This window comes from Corythoichthys intestinalis, chromosome 2, assembly GCF_030265065.1.
Source record: "Corythoichthys intestinalis isolate RoL2023-P3 chromosome 2, ASM3026506v1, whole genome shotgun sequence".
Lineage (NCBI taxonomy): Eukaryota > Metazoa > Chordata > Actinopteri > Syngnathiformes > Syngnathidae > Corythoichthys > Corythoichthys intestinalis.
The window spans coordinates 23,983,697-24,006,806 of NC_080396.1; the positions used below are offsets into that span (position 1 = coordinate 23,983,697).

General features: G+C 37.9%; 1 protein-coding gene across 1 annotated transcript; it reads right to left on the reverse strand.

Annotated features, from left to right (window-relative positions):
• LOC130930930 (sterol 26-hydroxylase, mitochondrial) lies at window positions 1-21,420 on the reverse strand. The gene is made up of 9 exons (XM_057859276.1): window positions 19,730-21,420; window positions 15,785-15,975; window positions 10,723-10,922; window positions 10,447-10,644; window positions 10,116-10,279; window positions 7,699-7,865; window positions 7,533-7,614; window positions 502-717; window positions 1-436 (listed from the first exon to the last, which is right to left on the reverse strand). Exons 1-9 carry the CDS (start codon window positions 19,925-19,927, stop codon window positions 320-322), a joined length of 1,533 nt encoding a protein of 510 aa, XP_057715259.1. The 5' UTR covers window positions 19,928-21,420; the 3' UTR covers window positions 1-319.
• Between the last annotated feature and the right edge of the window lie 1,690 nt (window positions 21,421-23,110).

The window sequence follows — 23,110 nt, forward strand, 5'->3', positions numbered from 1 at the left end:
TGAATGTTATGTTTTTATCCTGTAGTCAACAACAAAGTGAAAAGAATCAACCAACAAAATATAAAATCAAAATCTATCACTTTTAGTGTCGTCTAGCGTCTATTTGCCAAAGTCTAACAAACACAACATAAAATTGTTTGGGTTAGAATTAGTAGAGTAGTAGAGAAAATTAACAGAGTATGCAATAAATAAACCTAAACGGAAATCACAAAGTTATAGGCAACTTGAATGAAATCATTTTGTAGATAAAGTATCTTAGTATCAAGCGTGATCATCTCTATGCACCATGTATCAAATTTTGCGCAATTGATGCTTCGTCTCATGCTCGGTGCAGAAAATGAAGGCTGATGGGCTTTGCGGGGATGAGCAGCGTCCGCGTTTTGGCCTCGACGGGGGTGCTGTCGTCTCCCGGACGGACCTCGTAGTGCTGCACCAGCTGCCGACCACAAGTCAACATTCTTACTGCGGTCACAAGACGTGCTGTCATACAGTGTCACTTACCCTGCACAGTGCAAAGTACATCTCCATCTCGGCCACTCTCTTCCCCACACAGGCTCGCACACCCACGCCGAAGGGGATGAAGCTGTACGGATGGTGCTGAAAAGAGCCTGGTGTCACTCTGTCACCACGAAGCCATCGCTCGGGCACAAATGCGTCAGCATGGGGGAATTGAGCCGGGTCTCGACTGACGGCGTAGTGGCACAAATGGAACTGAGTCTAGAAGCACATGACATAGGTGTTTCATCATAAACGGAGTGTAAGGGGGGGCCAGGCCCCCTGGTGGTCGAAAAGTGTCATTGCATGTAATTGACTTTCATATATATATATATATATATATATATATATATAAAAGTTGTAACGCAATAAAACAAACAATAAAAATGAAGGAAATGAACAAAAAAATATATTTTCATAATGGGTCAAAATTATTTTTCGAACAGATCATGTGACTAGCACCTTAGACGATCATTTGCTTTGCATATTATTTTTTAAAAAATAGGGGAGGGCAATTTTATTTTTCCAAATGATTTTTTTCTTTGTTTGAGTTTTTTTTTTTTTTTTTTTTGATTGAAGTGACTTTTTTGGGGATTGAATGATTGAGACACAAATGTCCTACCCAAAATATGGCCCAAACACAAAAGGGATTGCTAAAATTCAACTTTTTTAAATCAAAAATTAAGTGTTCAAATACAAATATTTGAGTCTCAAATATTTTTTCGCATTAAAAAACTTTTTTTCTATGATTGAAATTTCTCTTATTTTGATTGAAGTGATTTTTCTTTTGAATATATATATATATTTTTGTTTGAAGCAACTTATTTTTTGATTGAATAATAAATACACAAATGTCCTAGCCAAAATGTGACCCAAACGCAAAACAACATTACTTCAATCAAAAAAGTTGTTTCAAACAAAAAAAAATCACTTCAATAAAAAAAAAAATTAAAAAAAATCAAATGATATAAAAATAGCTTTCAAATGCATTATTTTGAGTTTCAAATTTATTTTTGCATTCAAACATTTTTTTTATTGAAGTGACTTTTTTTTAACTGAAAATTTACATTTTGATTTAAGCACCCTTATTTTGATCGAATAATGAAGATACAAATCTACCTAAATATGGCTCCGCGCAGGGGATACAATTTTTGACTGGGGTAACTACATTGGCACGACACCGGTGGGCGGACAATATTCAATGGATGACAATCTTGGCGAAAAGTATAGCTGTCCTAAGCAGCCTGATTTAAAATTCCCCGAAAGAATGATGGGAAACAAAAAAAACCCATCTCATTTTCAACATATTACTATAAATTTTTTTGTAAATTTTTTTTTTATTGCTGACACTGTGTTTTGGGGTCATCAACATGTTGTGCGCCCCCTGCCCCAAAAGTCAAACTCCGCCTATGTGTGTTTCCTTCATCTCTGAAAGCAGCACTTAAAACCATCTAACATTTCTTGATCGTCTATGGCGCGTAGCGCAGCAGCTATCCATTATTCAGGTAATTGATTAATCTATCGATTAGTTATTTTGAACAATTGAGCAATCGGATTACAAATGCCTTGTAATGCTTTGCAGAATAAATTTTAGGAGATGTAAAACGAAAGAAATTGTTTATATATGCTTGCAGGCCTATTTATTTTGGCTTGCCAAGATTGCACTTTCAAAGAGCATTAAATGCCCATACAAAATAAAATTCTCCAGTTTTTCTTCAAAAAATTCAGTACTGCACTTTCATTTCACAAGAGAAATAAATACATTTAATACTAAATTAAAATTTAAGTCAGGGTGACCATATTCTGATTTCCAAAAAAATGAACACCCAGCCTTGCCTCGAGATACTTATCGTAACTTTTGGACGATAAGCCGCTACTTTTTCCCCTCATTTTGAATCCTGCATGCATCTTTTACTCCAGTGTGGCTTAGTTATTGATTTATTTGGGTTAATGGGTAACAATTCCTTTGACATCGGCGTCATAAGACTGCCATAAGACCGTCATAATTATGACATGACATTATCATGGGCATTAATAAAGGCTTATGACAGATATCATTAAGTGTCATCCGACAAATTATGTCACTAACTCCATTTATGTCCAGCTCTGATCATTCACATCCATTCAAGATGGAGATAATTTGCCAGATCCATCCATTAATGCTCACAGCAGTGTCATGTCATAATTATGATGGTCTTATGACAGTCTTATGGTGCCACCGTCAAATAAAGTGTTACCAAATACTTTAACTAGAAACTAATGAAACAACTGGAACAGTAACTGAAGAAATAATTGTCGCAGAACATGAATTTAGATTGTTATTTACATCTGTAGCGCTGCAATGCATGCTAGGAGGCATGTTGGACGACAAGTGTTGACAGTAGGTGGCAGCAGAGGTTGACTGTCTCCCCCAAGAGAACAGTGATGGCCAAATTAAGCAATGAAGCTTTGCAGCCAATTGGTTTAAAGCTTCACGGTGGTTCATTTGGTCTTCTGACAGTCTTATGATGCCGCTGGCAAAAAAAGGTTGATTTTCTTTTTGTGTAAATATCCCAAAAAACAGTGAGGACAGCTGCGTTTATAGTCCAGTTTGGCTTATCTAGTAACAAATGCCGTTTTGCCTGAAATTTGGTGGGTGGCGGCTTTTAGTCAGGTGCGCCTTATAGTGCGAAGATTACAGTAAATTTTATTTGAAGTTCACTCAAAGATGCCTTATTACCTAAATATATTTAAAGCGTGCCTCCTCCGTCTGGATAGAAAAATTCAGTTTAATATAATTAAAAAAAAAAAAATGGCTATATAACCGAAAACACTAATTCAAATTTGAAGAGTTTACCTAAGAGACTTTGTTATTCCTAAATTAATAACGCAAAACAACAACAACAAAACACTGGAATTAAATAGTGATTTTTTTTTTTAAAGCGTCTTCTGTGTTGGACAATCCTTGAACAAAATAAGCTGTCTTTTCAATTTTTACTGTAAAAATAAATAACCTGAATCAATGTTCTAAATAATACTTCTATAGAAAATCCAGCTTTCTCTTTCCAGTGAAATAATGGAAATTAAACCGTAGCCTCAAGACTATCACTACATTTGTCGTTGACAAATTGTTATTCGCACTCAATTATTATTCTCATTCAGTGTTCTAGATTGCACGCAAAGAATAACCAAAATAAACTGACAAACAACTCAACCAGCATGTTTCCAAACGCAGCAGTTCAAAACTACATATCCCATAATGCCTAGCGCAACTTACCTCACTGTCAGCTAGCACCGGTAGCTCAGGCAAAAATCAAACATTGCTATAAAAGTTTACTATCATCGGCAGCGTGGCGATGCGATACCAAACGTGATTTTACAGATCACACCAGTACAAAGCTCCGACAGAAGTCAACAGTAGCCTAAAGGTAAGTTTAGCAAGTGTACATACCGACAGCCTGTGAGCTCCTGTCCTCAGGACTCACGAAGATTTGTTTGTGAATGAGAATTGTTAGTTGACACCCTGATAAAGCCAGGCTGTGACTGCGTACGCAAGCGCGAATTTGTATCCAAAGTAGGCGTGTGCCGGTATGAGATTTTGACGGTACGATAACCTTGGGCAAAAATACCGCGGTTTTACGGTATCACGGTATTGTAATTATAGCTCCAAAATGTGTCATTTTGAGATGTATGGGTTAAAAAAAATCTGGGATTTTTTTTTTTCCCCGAACATATTTGCAAATTGTTACATGAATACAATGTTAAAATAAATAAATAACATATTCTAAATAAAATTAAAATGAATAGAACTTATAGACTATCCACAGGCACAGCTGCGTTCGCTCAAGATTTGAGCAAGAACAAAAATAATTGCTATAAAAAATTTTTAAAAAACACTTCTAAGCAGGGGTCGCGTTAACCGGATATTTTCCGTCGTTGACCGGTTTTTTAAAACGGTGACGGAAAAAAACTGAAGTCCGTCCGTCATTTTGACAGGTTGCAATTCACACCCCAGACCACAGGGTGGCGAGTTAGCATATTAATTAGCTATTGCCTCTCTTAATGCATGACGTCGTTGGCTCTTCTGTCAGAATATTGTAGCGTCACCGGGGTCTGGCGGTGGCACCGTGATTGACCCATCAATGCGAGGTTCTTATTGGTGCACCCGGTGTGCCAGCGCGTCATCCAATTGATGGACAAGATTGCCGCCTGTGTATAGACCCCAATCACATGACGTCACAACTCCGCCCCCCTGACTGGAGCCGCCATATTGTGTGTCAGCTCATTATGTTTACACATTACCGCTACGTACATGCCTCCTATTACGGCGTGTTTTTCTGCTCGTTAATATTAATAATCAAAATGGTGAAGGCGTGTGTGGCGGTTGGTTGCTGTAACAGAGAAGATAGACGAAGAGACTTGAAGCTCTACCGTATTCTGAGAGACCCGAAGATGAGAGCGAGATGGACTGCTGTAATTCGACAAGAAATCTGTGTCAGCAAACGATCGCCACAGACTATGTAGTAGTCATTTTATATCTGGTAAGATGCATTTAATATATATTTAGAAGATTTTGGGCTGACAACCACAATTAAGATAATTGTGTGACGTTGGTGAATGGGGTCTATATCGTTATCTATATCTTTTTTTTTTTTTTTTTCTTCTTTTTTTGGGGGGCGGAGTTGTTGGCGGTAAGCAGAGTAAAAAGGGAGAAAAATACCACGACTTCCGTGTCGAATTTTTCGCCGCCAAGCAAGCGTTACAATATTAATTAAAAATGAATGAAAACTAAATACTATTGAATATGTCATCATTATCATTTTAAAAATTTAAGTGACGGGTAAAAATAGACTATGACCGGATTTTTATGACCCTGTCAGTCAAAATGACAGACAACGAAAATGTCTAGCGCAACCTCTGCTTCTAAGTTAAAAAATATTTACTCCATGACTTTTTTTGGGGGGAGGGGGCAAAAAGCTCAAGTAAAGTTTTGCCATTTTCAGCCATTGTGTCAACTCCAGTCTACATGTCATGCCTTTGTGTTAAAAAGACAAAGTTATTAAGTTAAAATATAAATATTGTTGTGTCACGGTTTCATCTATAAAAATATTGGGAGTGACACCTGCCCTTTTCCAGCGAACGTGCATTTTTGGTTAGGGCAAGATCATCTGTGGCAATCAGCGATCTTTGACGCTCTTCTTTTTGCCTTCATTCAAGCTTGTTTCCCAGTGGCCATGAGATTTACAACCTTGACGAAGTTGCTCTCGCAAATAAGACTAGGCTAACATTTTCTACGGTATGACGGAAAATTTTAGTGGTTTTGAAACCGTGACGTTTTCATACCACAGTAAACCTTGAAACCAGTAACCGGCACATGTCTAATCCAAAGTAGAATAAAGGTATTTTCAACTTAATATCACTTTTAGGTACATGAGCATTTGATTATATAAATATTGAACACAAGTCTTAACAACTGGGCAGGCCCTTTGGGAGCACGTCACACACAGCACAGTAACGTAGTATTCTGTGCAAATTGTCAGTTAAAAAAATGGACATTTTCATGAATTTATACCGTATTGGCCCGAAAATAAGATGGCCCTGATTATAAGACGACTCCCTCTTTTTCAAGACTCAAGTTTGAAAAACGACTTTTTGAACACCAAATTAATTTTTGTACAGAAAATAATTACAGTACATCCGAAACAAATGATTATATCAATATATTTGAGAGAAAAAGCATGTTATTTTGCCTCATTCAAATCTTAATATCTGAACATTTAAATATGTAAACTAAAGTGCAATCACATTCGTAAATGAATGGCTTCTGGTTTGTGAAATGTAAATAAACCAATCTATTCTGATAAAACAACAAAATTGCAATAACTCCATTAACCATCAGAGTGAAGTCTAACTGTAACTGTAGTCTTGAAACAAATCTGAATAAGGAAAAATATTGCAATAAAACAATGCAAACTTGTTAAACTTGAGAGTAGCTGAGATCTGTCATGACAGAACATCGCTTCAATGATATCTGGCGCCATCTAGCGTCGTGAATGGGGAGAGTAGCTGAGAGCTGTCATGACAGAACATTGCTTCAATGATATCTGGCGCCATCTAGCGTTGTGAATGGGTATAATGCCTAGACCGCAAATATAAGACGACCCCCTCTTTTTCAGTCTTATTTTAAATGCAAAAAACACCATCTTATATTCGGTCCAATACAGTAAAACGCCGCCGGACACTCCGGACATGATGTAAAAAGTGGACATGTCCGGGCAAACTAGGATATTTGGCCACCCTAATATAAGTACAACATAAAAAAAAGCAAAACGCTTAAATGCTATAAAATGCAACTTTTTTTTTTTTTTTAACAATGCTCTTAACAAATCGTCCAAACACGTATTCCCACAAAAAACTGCTAAATATACTGTACCTCTAAATTAAATTATATAAACAAACATATTAGTGCAAACAAAAACTTACCTAATGTTGCTTTTAACAGGGAGCAGCTGGATTCAGCCATGCTGGACGAGTTATGTCATATTCAATGTTGCCACTAGAGGACAGTGTATACACCCAAATCAATAAGACTAAAGGCAATACTTTCCAACCAAATCATTACAACGCCAGTCCAATCAAAACGAATCCTTGAAGCAGCAAAATTTTGATTCGAAGCTTTTTTCTAATTGAATTACTCAAATTAATCAATTAACTGTTGCAGCACTAATAGCGTGTATGAAAAAAAAAAATGTAACTGCCACCCTGTAACCTTAGTTTTAATAAGGAAAATATCAAAATGCATATGAAGAAGATGGATGGGGAAAAATCCCCCCCCAAGGAAAATTATAGAATTGAAAACTAAAAATCTGTGAATTGGTAAACTTGAGGGGTCCACTGTATTCGTCTCATATTTGAAATTTGTAAGAGCGAGTCAAACTTGTTAGTCTGGTCACTCAAGGTACAATTGCTTGCACGAGCAAGCACATGGTTGCGGAGTACAGGAAACACTCCTTCTAAGGAAGAAAGCCCAATTAGACCCAGATCCATTGTGTCTGCACCTTTTTTGGGAACCAGTAGTTGTCCACGATCACCTCATTTTCCGTAACAAAACGCCCGTTGCCAGGAACAACAGGATACAAGCTGCAAGAAAAAGACAGCTGGAGTCAGTTCTCATAAGAGAGCGGAAAAATAAAGCTTCTAATAGATGGAAATGAGTCGGCACACCGTAATGTTTCTTTAATGACGGCCTTCAAGTAGGGCATTCCTTTAAGGTCTTCCATGCTAGGCTGACGTTTGTGGGCACACACGGCATTCACCTCACTATGCAGTCGATCCTGAGCCCGCGGGTCTCTCGCCAAGTGGTACAACGCCCATGACAGCGTGTTGGAGGTCTAAACAAAACAGTAGGAGACGATTCTGGGATTGCACACGACCCTAGAAATGTTGTCTTTGTTCCAGCAAGACAAGCAAGTCCCAGCCTGCTATAAACTTTGATTTGGAGGCATATGTACAGTATATCGGCTGACAAAATGGGGCTTGATTCCAGTATTTCTACATTCCAGACCTCCTAAATTCACTTTGCGTTAGAGGAGAGACATTCACCGTCACGCCAAAGTACACACAGCCGTGGATTGTGAAAGGAATGTTTTAATCAGATGACTGACCTCACGGGTATACTTGGACCGCAACGGCTAATTGACGCAGGCCAAATCTGGTCACTAAATTCGGCATTGGACTGTGGATTGTTAGGTTTCAATGACAATATAGCTTTTGGGAACAATAATGACACCTTCTTCACTTATGAGTTTAATTGCTTTTCCGGCAATGCTTGTCATATCCCTGTAACACGGGAACCAGTTGACTAGCTTAAGTGAGGCTTCCACCCTAACGGTATCTTCAATTTTTATTATTTATGGTGTTTTTGTGTAGGCGTTCACATTGCAAAAAAATAAAAAATAAAAAAAATGACGACTTGGTCCTCCATTGCTTTTTAGCACCTGTCATTTGTTTTGTGGAACACCAGTGACAATTTACACCTGTCAACGTACAGGTTAGATGCATAATGATCGTGTTCGTACTGCAGTGACGTCGTTTAGCTACCGCAGGGGTTCCCAACCTATTCCACTAAGGCACACTGTGGGTGCAGGATTTCATTCTTACCAAACAAGATGACAACACTTTTTCCCCAATCTGGTGTTTTACAAGTGCAATCAGTTGATTGCAGTCAGGTGTGGCTTGTTTTAGCAGAAGCCTCATTGGTTCAACTGTCTCTGCTGGATCGGCTGGAACAAAAACCAGGACCCACAGTGTGCCTTGAGGACTGGGTTGAAAACCCCTGAGCTACCCGATTGATATCCACATACGAATTAGCCCAGGTCGAGTTTGCAAAAAAAACTTCTGATCCAATTTTTTAATGATGTTTAGCCAATGCTAATCCAATACATATATCTTCGGACTGTTAAAAATAATGGAAAAAAAGAATTCACCCAGTACAGTGATTCCTTGCTACTTCGCGCTTAAAACGTCGCGTCCTCAGTCCATCGCAGATTTTTTTCAATTAAAAATAAAAATAAATAAATAAATACAGATGAGCTGTCCCGAGCCAATCGTGTAGTTTCACTTTCCCTCCCCCTCCCTGCTCTTTGTTGATCAGGCAGTGCACTGGAGTTGCGTTTTAAAGTTTAACGATGATTGACAGATGTTAGGGTTTGGTCTTGCCAGAGACTCGAGCTTCAAAGCGCCGCATGCGTCAATCGTCGTATAACTTGTTAAACAGTTGCTGTGGCAACTCACTGTGTGTAAGTGAGCGGCTTGAGCGGATTTAAGTGGACTCACTCAATGAAGCATTTAATAAAGCCAAGCATTTTTCTACTTTATTCTTGCTTTAGAATAATTCAGGGGGACAGTAACATGTTTTAAACTCATATAATTATTACATTTGAAGTGCTTAAAAAACATTAATGAAAATATATATACATAAAAGTTTTTAATTATACTTTTAAATTTTATATTAATTTTGGGGCTGTCTCCCCAACGACAGCCCCAAAACATCACTGCTCTAGAGGAGATCTGCATGGAGGAATGGGTCAAAATACCAGCAACAGTGTGTGAAAAGCTTGTGAAGAGTTACAGAAAACGTTTGGCCTCCGTTATTGCCAACAAAGGGTACATAACAAAGTATTGAGATGAACTTTTGGTATTGATCAAATACTTATTTTCCACCATGATTTGCAAATAAATTATTTAAAAATCAAACAATGTGATTTTCTGTTTTTTTTTCCACATTCTGTCTCTCATGGTTGAGGTTTAACCATGTTGACAATTACAGTCCTCTCTAATATTTTCAAGTGGGAGAACTTGCACAATTAGTGGCTGACTAAATACTTATTTGCCCCACTGTAACAAAGTATTGAGATGAACTTTTGGTACTGACCAAATACTTATTTTCCAACATGATTTGCAAATAAATCCTTTAAAAAATCAAACAATGAGATTTTCTGTTTTTTTTCCACATTTTGTCTCTCATGGTTGAGGTTTACCCATCTAATATTTTCAAGTGGGAGAACTTGCACAATTAGTGGTTTACTAAATACTTATTTGCCCCACTGTAGCCTAAAAAGCCTTAGAATTTCCATCCTCACCGTGTCGACTCCACCCAGCAGCAGCTCTGTTACGCTTATGTAGATCTCTGACTGGGTTAGCTTGTCAGATGACAGCAGGTAGGTCAGGTATAAGCCCTCCGTCACCTCACCTCGCTCCGTCCGGGTTTGGATGTCAACCAATCTCTTGTCAATGAGCATCTGCGCTGTGGCATCAAAAGACATTGTGACTGCCTTCAACTAAAATACGAAATAATCACCTTGACAAGAATTTCTCAGAGTGAGTTATGTACAACTGTGCGCTCTTAGAGGCTCAAGCCTTTCCTGAACCCTGTCCAGTCCAGTATATTTGAGGAACACCATTCGAACCAACCTGTGTCATAAAGGTCATCCCAGGCCCGAACAAAGCGCTTCCAGAAAGGAAGGATGCGGCGGGTCCAGCGTGGGAATATAATAACAATCTCAGACACTGTCAGCATGTCGTTGACGGCAGCGATAAAGCGCTCCGTTTCTTTAGGGATGTCCTCCTGTAAGCAGCCCAGCCTGGTCTCGAACAGAATGGAAGAAATACCTGCATGATGGCGTTCAGGAATAGCTTCAATAGCACCTCATCCCCACCGCTGGCCAACGTGACTTCAGCCGGTCTCACCTTCAAAGCCAAATTTGTAGAGCTCGGCAGCCACGTCGGAAACGGTAGCTTTGTCTGGGCTACGACGGCGGAGGAACTCGATGCGTTGCAGGAGATCCTCCACCACCTGGTGGATGACGGGAGCGTAGGCAGACACTTCCTGGAGCTTCAGCATCTTTGGGTTCAGAGCGCTGCGGATCCGGTACCACTCTTGCCCTTTGCTATAAAGAGATAGCAATTAAGCCTGAACGATATATCGTTTAAACATCGCCATCACGATGTGCGCGTGCGCAATAGTCCCATCGCAAGGATGTGCGATAGTTTTGATTTTTTTTTAAATCCACATACGCCTTCCTTTCTACTCTGAGCACAGCCTCACACCCTCCCTCTCCCAGCTCTTTGAACCTCACAGTCACTGCAGCACTTGCTTATTAAAGTTAACGATGCTGGTTGTCTTTGATCTTGCCAAAGAAGCGGACATCACAGTGCAGCTAGTGTCAATCATCATTTAACTTGTTAAACAGTTTCTGCAAGGAAGCCGCTTTGGAATGAATGAGTTTGCAATTTTTACATGTCACAGTTAAGGTAGATTAACAGAAGTATTTAATAAAGCCAAGCATTTTTCTACTACAGTACTTTATTCTTGTTCAAAAATGATTTGGTTGGACAGTTATGTTTAAAACTGATCATAATTATTACATTTGAAGTGCTTAAAACCATTTATTAGTATATATATATATATATATATATATATATATATATATATCAATGGGCTGTCAAACGATTAAAATTTTAAATCGAGTTAATTACAGCTTAAAAATTAATTAATCGTAATTAATCGCAACTAATCGCAATTCAAACCATCTATATAATATGCCATATTTCTCTGTAAATTATTGTTGGAATGGAAAGATAAGACACAAGATGGATATATACATTCAACATAAGTTACATAAGGACTGTATTTGTTTATTATAAGAATAAATCAACAAGATGGCATTAACATTATTAACATTCTGTTAAAGTGATCCATGGATAGAAAGACTTGTAGTTCTTAAAAGAAAAATGTTCGTACAAGTTATAGAAATTTTATATTAATACCCCTCTTAATGTTTTTGTTTTAATAAAATTTGTAAAATTTTCAATCAAAAAATAAACTAGTAGCCCGCCATTGTTGATGTCAATACTTACTTACACAATGCTCATGGGTGCTGAAGCCTATAAAATCAGTCGCACCCAAGCGCCAGCAGAGGGCGGCAAAACTCCATAAAACACAAGTGAGCATTTCACTGTACTGTCATTTAAATCTGTCTGAGCGGGCATGTGCGTTAATTGCGTCAAATATTTTAACGTGATTAATTTAAAAAATTAATTAACGCCCGTTAAGGCGATAATTTTGACAGCCCTAATATATATATATATATAAATAAATATAAAAAATAAATTAAAAAAATTAATATATAAAATTTGGGAGGCAAGGTGCGCGACTTCGCGGTTTTTCACTTATTGCGGCGGGTTCTGGTCCCCATTAACCGCGAAAAACGAGGGATCACTGTACACTGTGGTCATGGTGAGTCATCCATAGTCTTTCCAAACAGCTATTCATGTCATCTAGTGAAAATTTCTTTAAAAAATATATATACATATTTTTTTAATATCGCAAACCCCCAAAAAATCGCAGCAATAGTTCTTTTCCAATATCGTTCAGGCCTAAATTAGCAATCCAGATTTATCAACCAATTCTATCGTACAGCAGGTGTTTTTTTTGTATTCATGCAAACGCAGTGCACGTTACCCGGAGCTCTATTGAACATCCAGTGCCGCTGGAAGTGGGGTGCTGAGGGTGCTGCAGCACCCCCTGGTGTTGGGGAGAAAAAGAGTGCTTTTTGTTTTTAAATGTGTTTCTGTGTCATCGCACCGTCTAGCTGTGGGGAATTGCATTATAATACACGGTCGCTTTCATTTCCACTACAAAAACTCCAACACACACTGTAAGTGAAACAGAACGCTGTCTTTATAGTAGCCTAGTAGTAGTAGTACGTAAACTATCCAGCATGCGTGTGTACTGCCACTGTGCATTGAGAAAACTTGCAGGCATGCCAAATTTGGACCAAAACGGGTGTTTTCGGATGGGAAAAACTAAGAAAGATCCTCAGCACCCCCTGCAGTGAGTGACTTCCAGCGCCCCTGTGTACATCCTCATACCAAGTGAGAGTCAACCTTCCACTGAGCAAACCAGTTTCTTGACGACTAGCAGTTGAAAGAATTAGAATAAAGCCTGTATATTGTGGACTAACCAGCCTAAAACCTGGTCTTTGCCTAGATTTAGTCGGCGTCCAAAAATAGGGCCCAATAGACCCCACTCACATGACGTCACAAACACGCCTCCGCGCCATATTGTCCGTCAGCTCGTCGTGTTTACGCATTACCGCTACGTAAATTCCTCCTGTTATGGCATGTTTTTCTGCTCGTTAACATTAATAATCAAAATGGTGAAGGCGTGTGTGGCGGTTGGTTGCAGTAACAGAGAAGATAGACGGAGAGACTTGAAGTTCTACCGTATTCCGAGAGACCCGGAGAGGAGAGCGAGATGGACTGCTGCAATTCGATGAGAAAACTGGGCACCAAACAATCACCACAGATTATGTAGTCGTCATTTTATATCTGGGAAGATGCATTTAATATATATTTAGAGGATTTTGGGCTGACAACCACAATTAAGATCATTGCGAGGCTAATCGCCGACAACATACAGTTTCAAATTCAAGATGTTTATTTCTTCCGCCATCATTATTTTTTGAATAATATTTAGCTGGTACCAAATGAAAGAAGCTGGCCTCGTCTCCGGATCATCAGTTAAACAGGGGTGTCCAAAGTTTTTGCAAAGGGGGCCAGATTTGGTGTGGTAAAAATGTGGGGGGCTACCTTGGCTGATTTACATAGAACAATATATTTAAACAAATTTTAGCAAGCCCTTCTGTGTGTCACATTTGCTTTATTATTATTTTTTTAAATTCATAATTTCAACAATCCCGCCTTTGTGGCGTTCTCTTTCAATACTCAGGCTCTTGCGAAATACTGCTGCTGTGAAATTAAACTAGCTTCAAGTTGCTATAATTTCTCGCTGCGTATCTTCCCTGTAATGTACATGTCAGCGTGTCTTGTTGGGTAATATCGCGTCACATCGAACTCTTTGAAAACAGCGACTGTCTCTTTGCAAATGAGGCAGACACAGTTGCTGCGTATTTTATTGAAAAAACAGTCCAATATCCACCTATCCTTGAAGCGTCGGCCATCGCAGTCAACTTTTTTTTTAATTGATTGTCGCCATTTTAGAAAATTGGAAGTAATGGGTCACACGGGGTAATGTTGCTTAGAGTGCTGCTCTTAAAGTTTTTCAAAGTTCCGTGAGAATAGGCAGAGTTTCTGTGGACAAGATAGTTGTAGATATCAGGGTAGCAGATGTCAGGCAGAGATGGTGAAGACAGCGGGTCAAAAAATATCGATTTAGGCATCAAATATGGATCTGGCGAATGGATAGACTGAAGCTTTTCCACATAACGCCTTTTATGCAACGCATCCAATGAGTTTACAGCGTCTGAAAGCACCGGGGCTTCCATGAATTGCACTATAAATTGCACGACAAATTGAAACCATTGAGAATACGGATAAACAATGACGGACAATATGGCGGCCGGATACAGCGACACTTCATTGTGTGACGTTGGTGAGTGAGGTCTATAGGGACCTTCACCGAACCCCTTAGACCAGAGGTCACGGAACTGCGGACCTTGGTCCGGTTCCGGACCCCCAAGCCGTCTGGACCGAATCTCAAGCTGTCTGGACTAATACACGTTGCAACAACAAAAATCATTTTTTTCTGCGGGTTTGACGAGTGGAGGCGGGCAACAAACAAAACCCTTAGCGGTGAAACGCATGAGCCACCCAAATGGAGAGACGCATTTGAAAATTATTTTTAGAACAGCATGTCTCACACTCGCTTTCCAGACTCGGCAGAGTGACAGCCAAAAACTGAGCCGAATGAAGTTGGAGGAAGAGGCGAAAAGGTACGGCAAATGGGGTGCTCAAAACTACGCAAGATTGATGCAGAAAACAGTGTGTTTAAGGAGGAGTGGACCAACACATTTTTGTGCATTTTACCTGGCGGCAGCACAAGACCTCTATGCCTCATCTGAGACTCATTCAGATACGGTCGCGCTTGTAAAAAGCAGCAATTTGAAAATGCACTATGAAACAAAGCACGCAGCTATTTTTTTTGGGCAAAGTTTCCCTATGAACTCTGCCATTTGTTCACAAAAAATAGCGGAATTAAGGGCTCAATATGATCGCACCTCAAGGCTCATGGTTCATTTATTCACTGCACAGCAACGCGCAAATGAATTCTCCCTCAGAATAGCGTGGATATTGGGTCAAAACAAAAAGTCTTTCAGTGACGCACCGATTGTCAAAGATTGTATGAGTGTAGTTGCTGAAACTTTGTTGATGGAAAGCAAAAGGAAGAGATCTGTCAAAAAATAAAGCAAATCCCCTCGTCAGCATCCACAATTTAAAAAAATAAAAAGAAGTCTTGAACATGCTCTTATGTTGCTATTTAATGATTCAATTAAAGCACTTTTTTTTAGTTTTATGTATCTTTTACATTTTATTTACATTTTTGAATGTTGTAATTATCAACATGGCCACGTAAAAATACGTTTGTATTTTTTGGAAAAAAAGAAGCATTAAAAATATTTCCGGACCAGAGATTTTTGTATTTTTTAATTTCGGACCCAGAGGATTTTTAATTCATGACCCCTGCCTTAGAATGACTCACTGAACCCCTGGGGTTCGATTGAACCCAGGTTAAGAACCACTGATCTAACCCCTTTTGAATGGGAGTGCTGGCCCCTCTCAGTCAAAACGGTTTTGATGTCTATCGCCGTCAATGGCAGTGAATAAATGGAGAATATTGCCAGAATAGATTCTGAATTTTTCCATACTTTATCAATAAGCAAGAGGAAAACTGGTTTCAACGATAACAAGCTGTGTAACTAGTAAATAGCATAGAATTATGTTGACTCACTCCACATGCAAGCCATAGGCTTGTCCTCTCATGTCCCTGTATTCCTTCCAATGTGGCAACAATGCCCGCACAGGGTAGCGTCCTTCCTGATGGATCACCTGGGCAATGAGCTCAGGACTCGCCACATTGACCAGGTCGAACGGGCCAAACTTGGAGCGCCAGATGGGCCCGTACAGATTCTTCTGAAGACCCTGGAAAAAAATGTCAGGTGGGAAAAAAAATGCAAACGCAAATGACATCTCCAGTTCCTCCACAAAGAAGTCTCAGTTAAATAACATTATACAGTTTCTCACTGCTTTATATTTTTAAGTATTCACACTTAAATTGTTTTATTATTTGGGTCATTCCAGAGTTGGGGGACATTATACATCCCAGCCTTCAAAAATGTTAATGTTTCACAGTAAAACATCTCCAGAGGATCAGAATCAGGTCAAAAGGATCAGGTTTTTAAGATGTATTTATTCATTTTTATTTTTCCAGTCCAATTAGACTGGGAGGGTTAACCACGATTGTTTTTATTTTATTTAACAGTGCTCTTAACAAATGGTTATTTAACACATATTCCCACAAAAAACAGCTACATACTTATAAACTAAATTACGAATGCATTAAAAAAACATTAGCTCAAACAAAAACTGAGTTTATGTTGGTCTTAACAGGGAGCAGCTGGATTCAGCCATTTGAAATGACTTATGTCGTATTCACTGTCGCTATTAGAGGGCAGCGTATCCACCCTAATCAATAAAACTAAATGAAAACACACACAAAAACAACAACATTACAACACCACTTTAATTAAACGAATACTCGTAGGGGCAAAATTTAATGCGAATCTTTTTTCTAATTGAATTACTCGAGTTAATCGATTAACCGTTGCAGCACTAATTTCAGAGATATATTAACATTACAAAAAAATAAAAATAATAAAATAACAATAATAAAATTTAAATAAAATTGAATCTAAAAGACAGGTTAAAACATCATTTTAATTTAATTTCGCAGTTATTGCTGTGTTTTCACTGCTGGTTTAGTTAACAAAATATTTAAAATATCATCATGAGCGTGTGGACCAAACCATGCATGCAAACCTGATTGAAGAAAGCAGAGAAGACACTGGACTTCAGTTTTCCAAAAGCAAATTTACAACCTTTCTTCTAGAGCTGCAGCTATGGATTATTTTTGCAGTCGATTAATCAATGAACTAGTTAGTTTGAATAATCGAGTAATCAAATGAATAACAAAAAAAAATTAAATACCTGAGCGGAGCCTCAAATGGTATAAAAAAAATAAATGGATGGGGATCTAAGTACAATAAAAGAACAATTGGCAAACTTACATAGGAGAAGTCCGTAAGCTTAAATGCGATAAAATATTAACTTTTTAAATTTTTATTTTACAACGCTCTTAACAAATGGTTTAAACACATATCCCCCCCAAAAGGGCTACATATACTTATACACTAAATTACGAATGCATAAAAAAAAGAAAAAAAAAAAACCTTAGCTCAAACAAAAACTTAGCTTATGTTGGTCTTAACAGGGAGCAGCCATGTTAAATAAGTTATGTCATATTCACTGTTGCCACTAGAGGGCAGTGTATCCACCCAAATCAATAAAACTACATGCAAACACTTTCAAAACAAATCATTACAATTAGTGATGCACGATAATACATTTTTCAACTGATATCGATAACCGATAATTTCCTGCCCCTTCCACCCGATAATGTCACGCCGAAAATTCTATTCAAATATGTATGTAAAATTTTAAAGTATACAAAGATCAAATATTACTGTGCAAAAATGTTATTTAGTGCATTTTTTTTCCCACATCAAATGTGAACAAGTAGTAAATTCCAACATCTAAACAAGGGCAATGACATGGTGTAATGGTAAGCTTTTGGCAACAATTACTTCGAGAGTAAACACCCAAGTTGCACAAAAATGCCTTTAAAAGTAAGCCATTCCTAACATTACTACACTGCAAAAACACCTCATTAAAACTAGCAGAATTGGACAAAACTGTTGATTGCGCACATTTGGAGGGTAAATCAAGTATATAATTATCGGATTGCATTATCGGTTGAATTTCGTTTTATCTGTGTTATCTGTGTGACGTCATAATTGCCATTATCGGCCGATAATTATCGGTGACCGATATTATCGTGCATCTTTTTACTAATCAAATTACTTGAGGTAATCGATACATTGTTGTAGCACTACTCTCCTCTAATTTTCATATTTTTATGAAACAGCATTAATTGAATGTCTCACTTTACGTCATGCAACCCTAAAAGCACAGAATTAAAATAAGAGTTGTTTTTTTTTTAAATTAATGTATTGTTTTTAAATGTCGTTCTGAAAGTACATAAAGCTGAAAACACAGACAAGGCTGAAAAAGCAGTTTCTGCTCTTGCACCCCTCTTTAAAATAAATTGCTGTATTTCAAGCCAAAAGAACTGTTGTGTTTGATTGCACAATATGTCTATACGCTGCCATAGCAGTTATGGCGCATTAAGCCCCTGAACTATTTTTAATTTGTCCGTTTTACCCTGGAAACCCCGGTTTACAGATGTCGTGCAACTGCTTTTGTTTCAACCTAGCCATTAAAAGAAGGTAAGTAATCGTATTTATTATTCAAAATGTCTGTCATTTTTAGCTTTGAATCATTAATTGATGTCAAATATTTAGTTGAAAAAAAAAAACCACTTAACAAAATCATTCACTCGCATATTTTAACTTCTAAACAAATTACGTCACAATGAAAAAATTTGCGTCTGTAAATAAGCCACGGATATCTACCTCATAACTATCACTTTATTGAATTTTTTTCATTACTGTCGCATTTTCCCCAATATTTTAGATGATAATCTATCCAAACAAAGAAAAATAGAACAAAAAAAAAGAAAATGTTTAAAAGGGTAAATACATGTACATGAAAATCTCGACCACTCCTTGATGTCTGCGATTTCTGCATTGCGACCCTTGTTATATGACCATGTTTCACCCATAAAATCCCCCAAAATCCGACAGTGGCCATACACAGCTGTGTCCTGACACTCGGTGATACATGCTACATGGAGTTTTTGGATCAAAAAGAGGTAAGTATGTGATTATATCTCGTTAAAGTCATGGCGTCTTTAAGTATGCTCTCACCTCCACTTAGGGTTTTGCTTTTTTTTTTTTTTTTTTTTTTTTTAATGCCCTCCTGATCAAAAATTTTCTTCCCCCAGAAAATTGAGATTTTAAGCTTTCCAATGATGTATCACACATGCATACAGGACAATTTTGAAATTTGGCCAAATTGGGGGTCTCAGAGCAGAACTTCAAGTCACCTGAGTGATTTCTGCCATAAATAAGTTTGTCCTCTTGGTTAGCAATAATATCTAGAAATACTGCTGAAAAAAAGCTAACATTAGTACGGACTTCCAAACCTGTTAAACCAAAATATTGTAAATATCAAATGAATCATGTACAAGAAAAATGACCAAATATCTGTAAAATGAGCTATTCACGCTTTACATAGTGTATTACCTATTGATGATGAATATGGAGGGAGGAGGACAGTCAATTTAAGGCTAATTTTTCAAGAATTTTCAAGCCCAACAACAATTGTCCAATTCTGGAATGACCCAGACTACGACGCGTTCCGACTTCCGCCGTCGTAAAATGCGGACGCCTGCAGCAAATTATTCCTTTTTTAGTTAAATTCAAAATTCAGATCAAATGCAATAAATATGGAAACATTCTGGAAACAATTCTGTCATACTGTATTTCAACCAACATTTGAAAATCATGTACCATCTTGGCACAAAGTGTGTACGGCGACCTTCAACAAGGAATTCTAATGATTATAGAGGTAGTTTTAAAATAAACCTGTCGAATTCTTATTGCTGGACCGAACGACACCCCTGCTGGCTGAAAAGTCGAGCGGTGGTCGTGTTTACCTGCAACAAGTGGCTCTTGTCTGCGTAGCCTTTGACAAACAACCAGAAAAGAGTTTTGGATAAAGTGGGTCCGGACAAGTCATCGATGGTCTTCAGTTTGGCCACTTCAGCCCTTGCCTGGAAGATTGTCCTCGTCCAGAGGCCGAGCGAACCTCGACGTCGGTACATTGAAAAGAGGCGAGGTGAAGAAGGAGACATGTTCTTATTATTGTGTGCTCCAGACTGAATCGGAGAATCGCACGGTTGTTCAGATTTGGGCGTCAAAAATCTGTTTGTTGCTTTTAATGCCGCCTACTGGACATTATATGTAACAACATGACAGGAAATGCATTGGGGGTTTTTTTGTGGTAGCCAGAAGGAAACAGGTGGATTAAGGGAGCTCTAAAACTACTCTTCACTTTAGGGGGAAAAAGCTCTAGGGTGTGATTTTGAGAAGGTGTTGTATTTTTATCAATATACAGTATTTTCTATTAAATTCTCGGTTTTTCTGAGAATTTTTTTTGTTTTCCGAATATTATTATTCCTTTCCAGTTTTCTGTGTTCTCCCCGGTTTTCTAAATACTGTATAAATATATATATATGTACAGTGGGGCAAATAAGTATGTAGAAAGTTCCCCCACTTGAAAATATTAAAGGCCTGTAATTGTCAACATGGGTAAACCTCAACCATGAGAGACAGAATGTCGGGGGGGGAAAAAAACAGAAAACCACATTGTTTGATTTTTAAAGAATTAATTTGCAAATCATAGTGGAAAATAAGTATTTGGTCAATACCAAAATTTCATCTCAATACTTTGTTATGTACCCTTTGTTGGCAATAAAGGAGGGCAAACGTTTTCTGTAACTCTTCACAAGCTTTTTACACACTGTTGCTGGTATTTTGGAACATGAAGGTCAGACTGAAGTTTGCCAGAGTGAATGTAAACAAAGACCAGAACTTCTGGAATAATGTTCTTTGGACAGATGAACCTAAAATTGAATTATTTGGACACCAGAACAGAGGGCATGTTTGGTGTAAACCCAATAGAGCATTCCAGCAAAAGAACATCATACCAACTGTGAAGCATGGAGGTGGGAGTGTCATGGTTTGGGGATGCTTTGCTACAGCTGGACCTGGCCCGCTCACCATCATAGAATCCACCATGAAATTTATCATATATCAGAGGGTGCTTGAGGATGCTGTGAAAAGATTAAAGCTGAAGCGGCACTGGACCCTGCAACATGAAAATGACCCAAAACATACCAGTAAACCCACCAAGGACTGTCTGAAAAGGAAGAAATGGAGAGTCATGGAATCATGGCCAAGTCAAAGCCCAGATCTTAATCCTAATGAGATGCTGTGGGGTGACTTGAAACGGGGTGTACATGCAAAAAAAACCTCAAACATCTCACAGCTCACAGACCGATGACAAAGACTGGTAGATGGCTACAAAAAGTGTCTTACTGAAGTTATTTCAGCCAAAGGTAGTAACACTAGCTGTTAGGTGGTAGGGTGTCCTAACTTTTTCCTCAGTAAGAATACGCATTTTTGTTGATATATTTGGTTTAATGAGTAAAACAATGTTAAATGTTGTTGTTTACCTGCAATTAAATCACTTTCTTTTCCAGAGATAGAGAAAAACAAGATCAGACATTGATATTTGAACATTTCTTAATAAAGAACTGAATATTTCATACGGTGTCCTAATATTTTTCCCATGATGAATAAATAAACATTCCTAGAAAAAAAAAGTGGAGTCCCCACCCCAAAGTGAATGCCATAGGCATCTGTAAACCGAATAACACTTGTTATAAAATTACACAAAAAGCCCAATTGGATGAATAACTTTTTTTTATTATGTGGCTTTGACAAAGCCAGCCTCAGAGACCGGAATGTTCTTACAGGAGTTCAATTAATACACCAGGTTACATTTTCATCTGTGAGGTAGAAATAAGGTTGCAATCAATTTAGGTAAAACAATTTAAAGAAAGCTGTACATAGATGTGAACAAAAGAAAAGAAACAACTTAGAAAAAAAAAACAACCACAACGTTTTAATACCTTCCAAAGTGGTGTTCAATTGAATATGTTAAAGCCACAACATTTAACTTTTTGAACACTGCATTTAATAAAATGCAACGAGCCACTTCTTCATGCACAACAATGCACTATAAAATGATTGTTAATATGGCAAAAAGCATAAACATTATAAAATTGCGTAAAAACAACATGCACTCATTTTAATGAAACTACATGTACAAAGGGAAGTTCCCACAAATACCTTAACAAACAGTCTCATTGAGTTTTAAACCCAATATTACTATTCATATTGATTCAATTTTCTAGCTCGTCATACAAGCAGGAAGCAGATGCATAAAGTCTTCAAGACTTGAGACTGACTTCCGATGAATTTCTTTCCTTTGTTTCATAAAATAAGGGAATCCTGCCCAAAATGACTTAAGTACACTTAGTATGCAACAAGCAAAATTGTTCAGAACAAATTGTAGTTTTCAGAAAACATACAAATCGCAAAGAGTTTTCGTCAGGGTGGGTGCTGATGAACACCGCAAAAACTGACTAATGTGCACTGAGCAAAGCACAAAAACAACATTTCAAATAAAGTATGAAAAAATAAATGCTTTAGATAAATAGACACAATTGAGACAAACAATCGATAGACACTGACAGGGCAGGAAATAAACAAATAATGATCGTCATAAAGGAAAAAGTGATGAGGTGATTGCACGGGATACATCAGCCACATATTCAAGGCTAGAAATAAGTGTGAGTTGATATAACAGCAATTAAAAACAAACAGCTATACAATCTAATCCGCTCATATGGACAATAGTTTGAACTAAAAACTGGAGTACATACAATAAGGATAGAAGTAATAAACTATGAGAGCACTTAGTTTACAGATTTCATTCACTACCATTGCTGGCGATAGACGGCCAATCTGGAGAGAGCCAGCGTAGAATATTAATTGCCAGCCTTTTCCAGTCAAAATTTATTGGACGTTTATTGCTGTCAATGGCAGCCAAAGAGTTAAAAGACAGAGGTCTGTTGCTGTTACATGAGTAAATGTGTGAACCTGATAGATGCTCTTCTTCCAATTGTTAGTTACATGTATTCATAATCAAATAAAATGGAAAATAATAGATTAGTAAAGCCATTCCAATGCATATTTTATAACAGCGCATGACTGGGTATTAGATACCAGTTTGTCTCGCAAGGCAACTTATTCATATTTAGACATACATTTGAAATGCAGGCAAGGGGAAATTTAGACGTAATATACACTCACCGGCCACTTTATTAGATACACCTGTCCAACTGCTCGTTAACACTTAATTTCTAATCAGCCAATCACATGGCGGCAACTCAGTGCATTTAGGCATG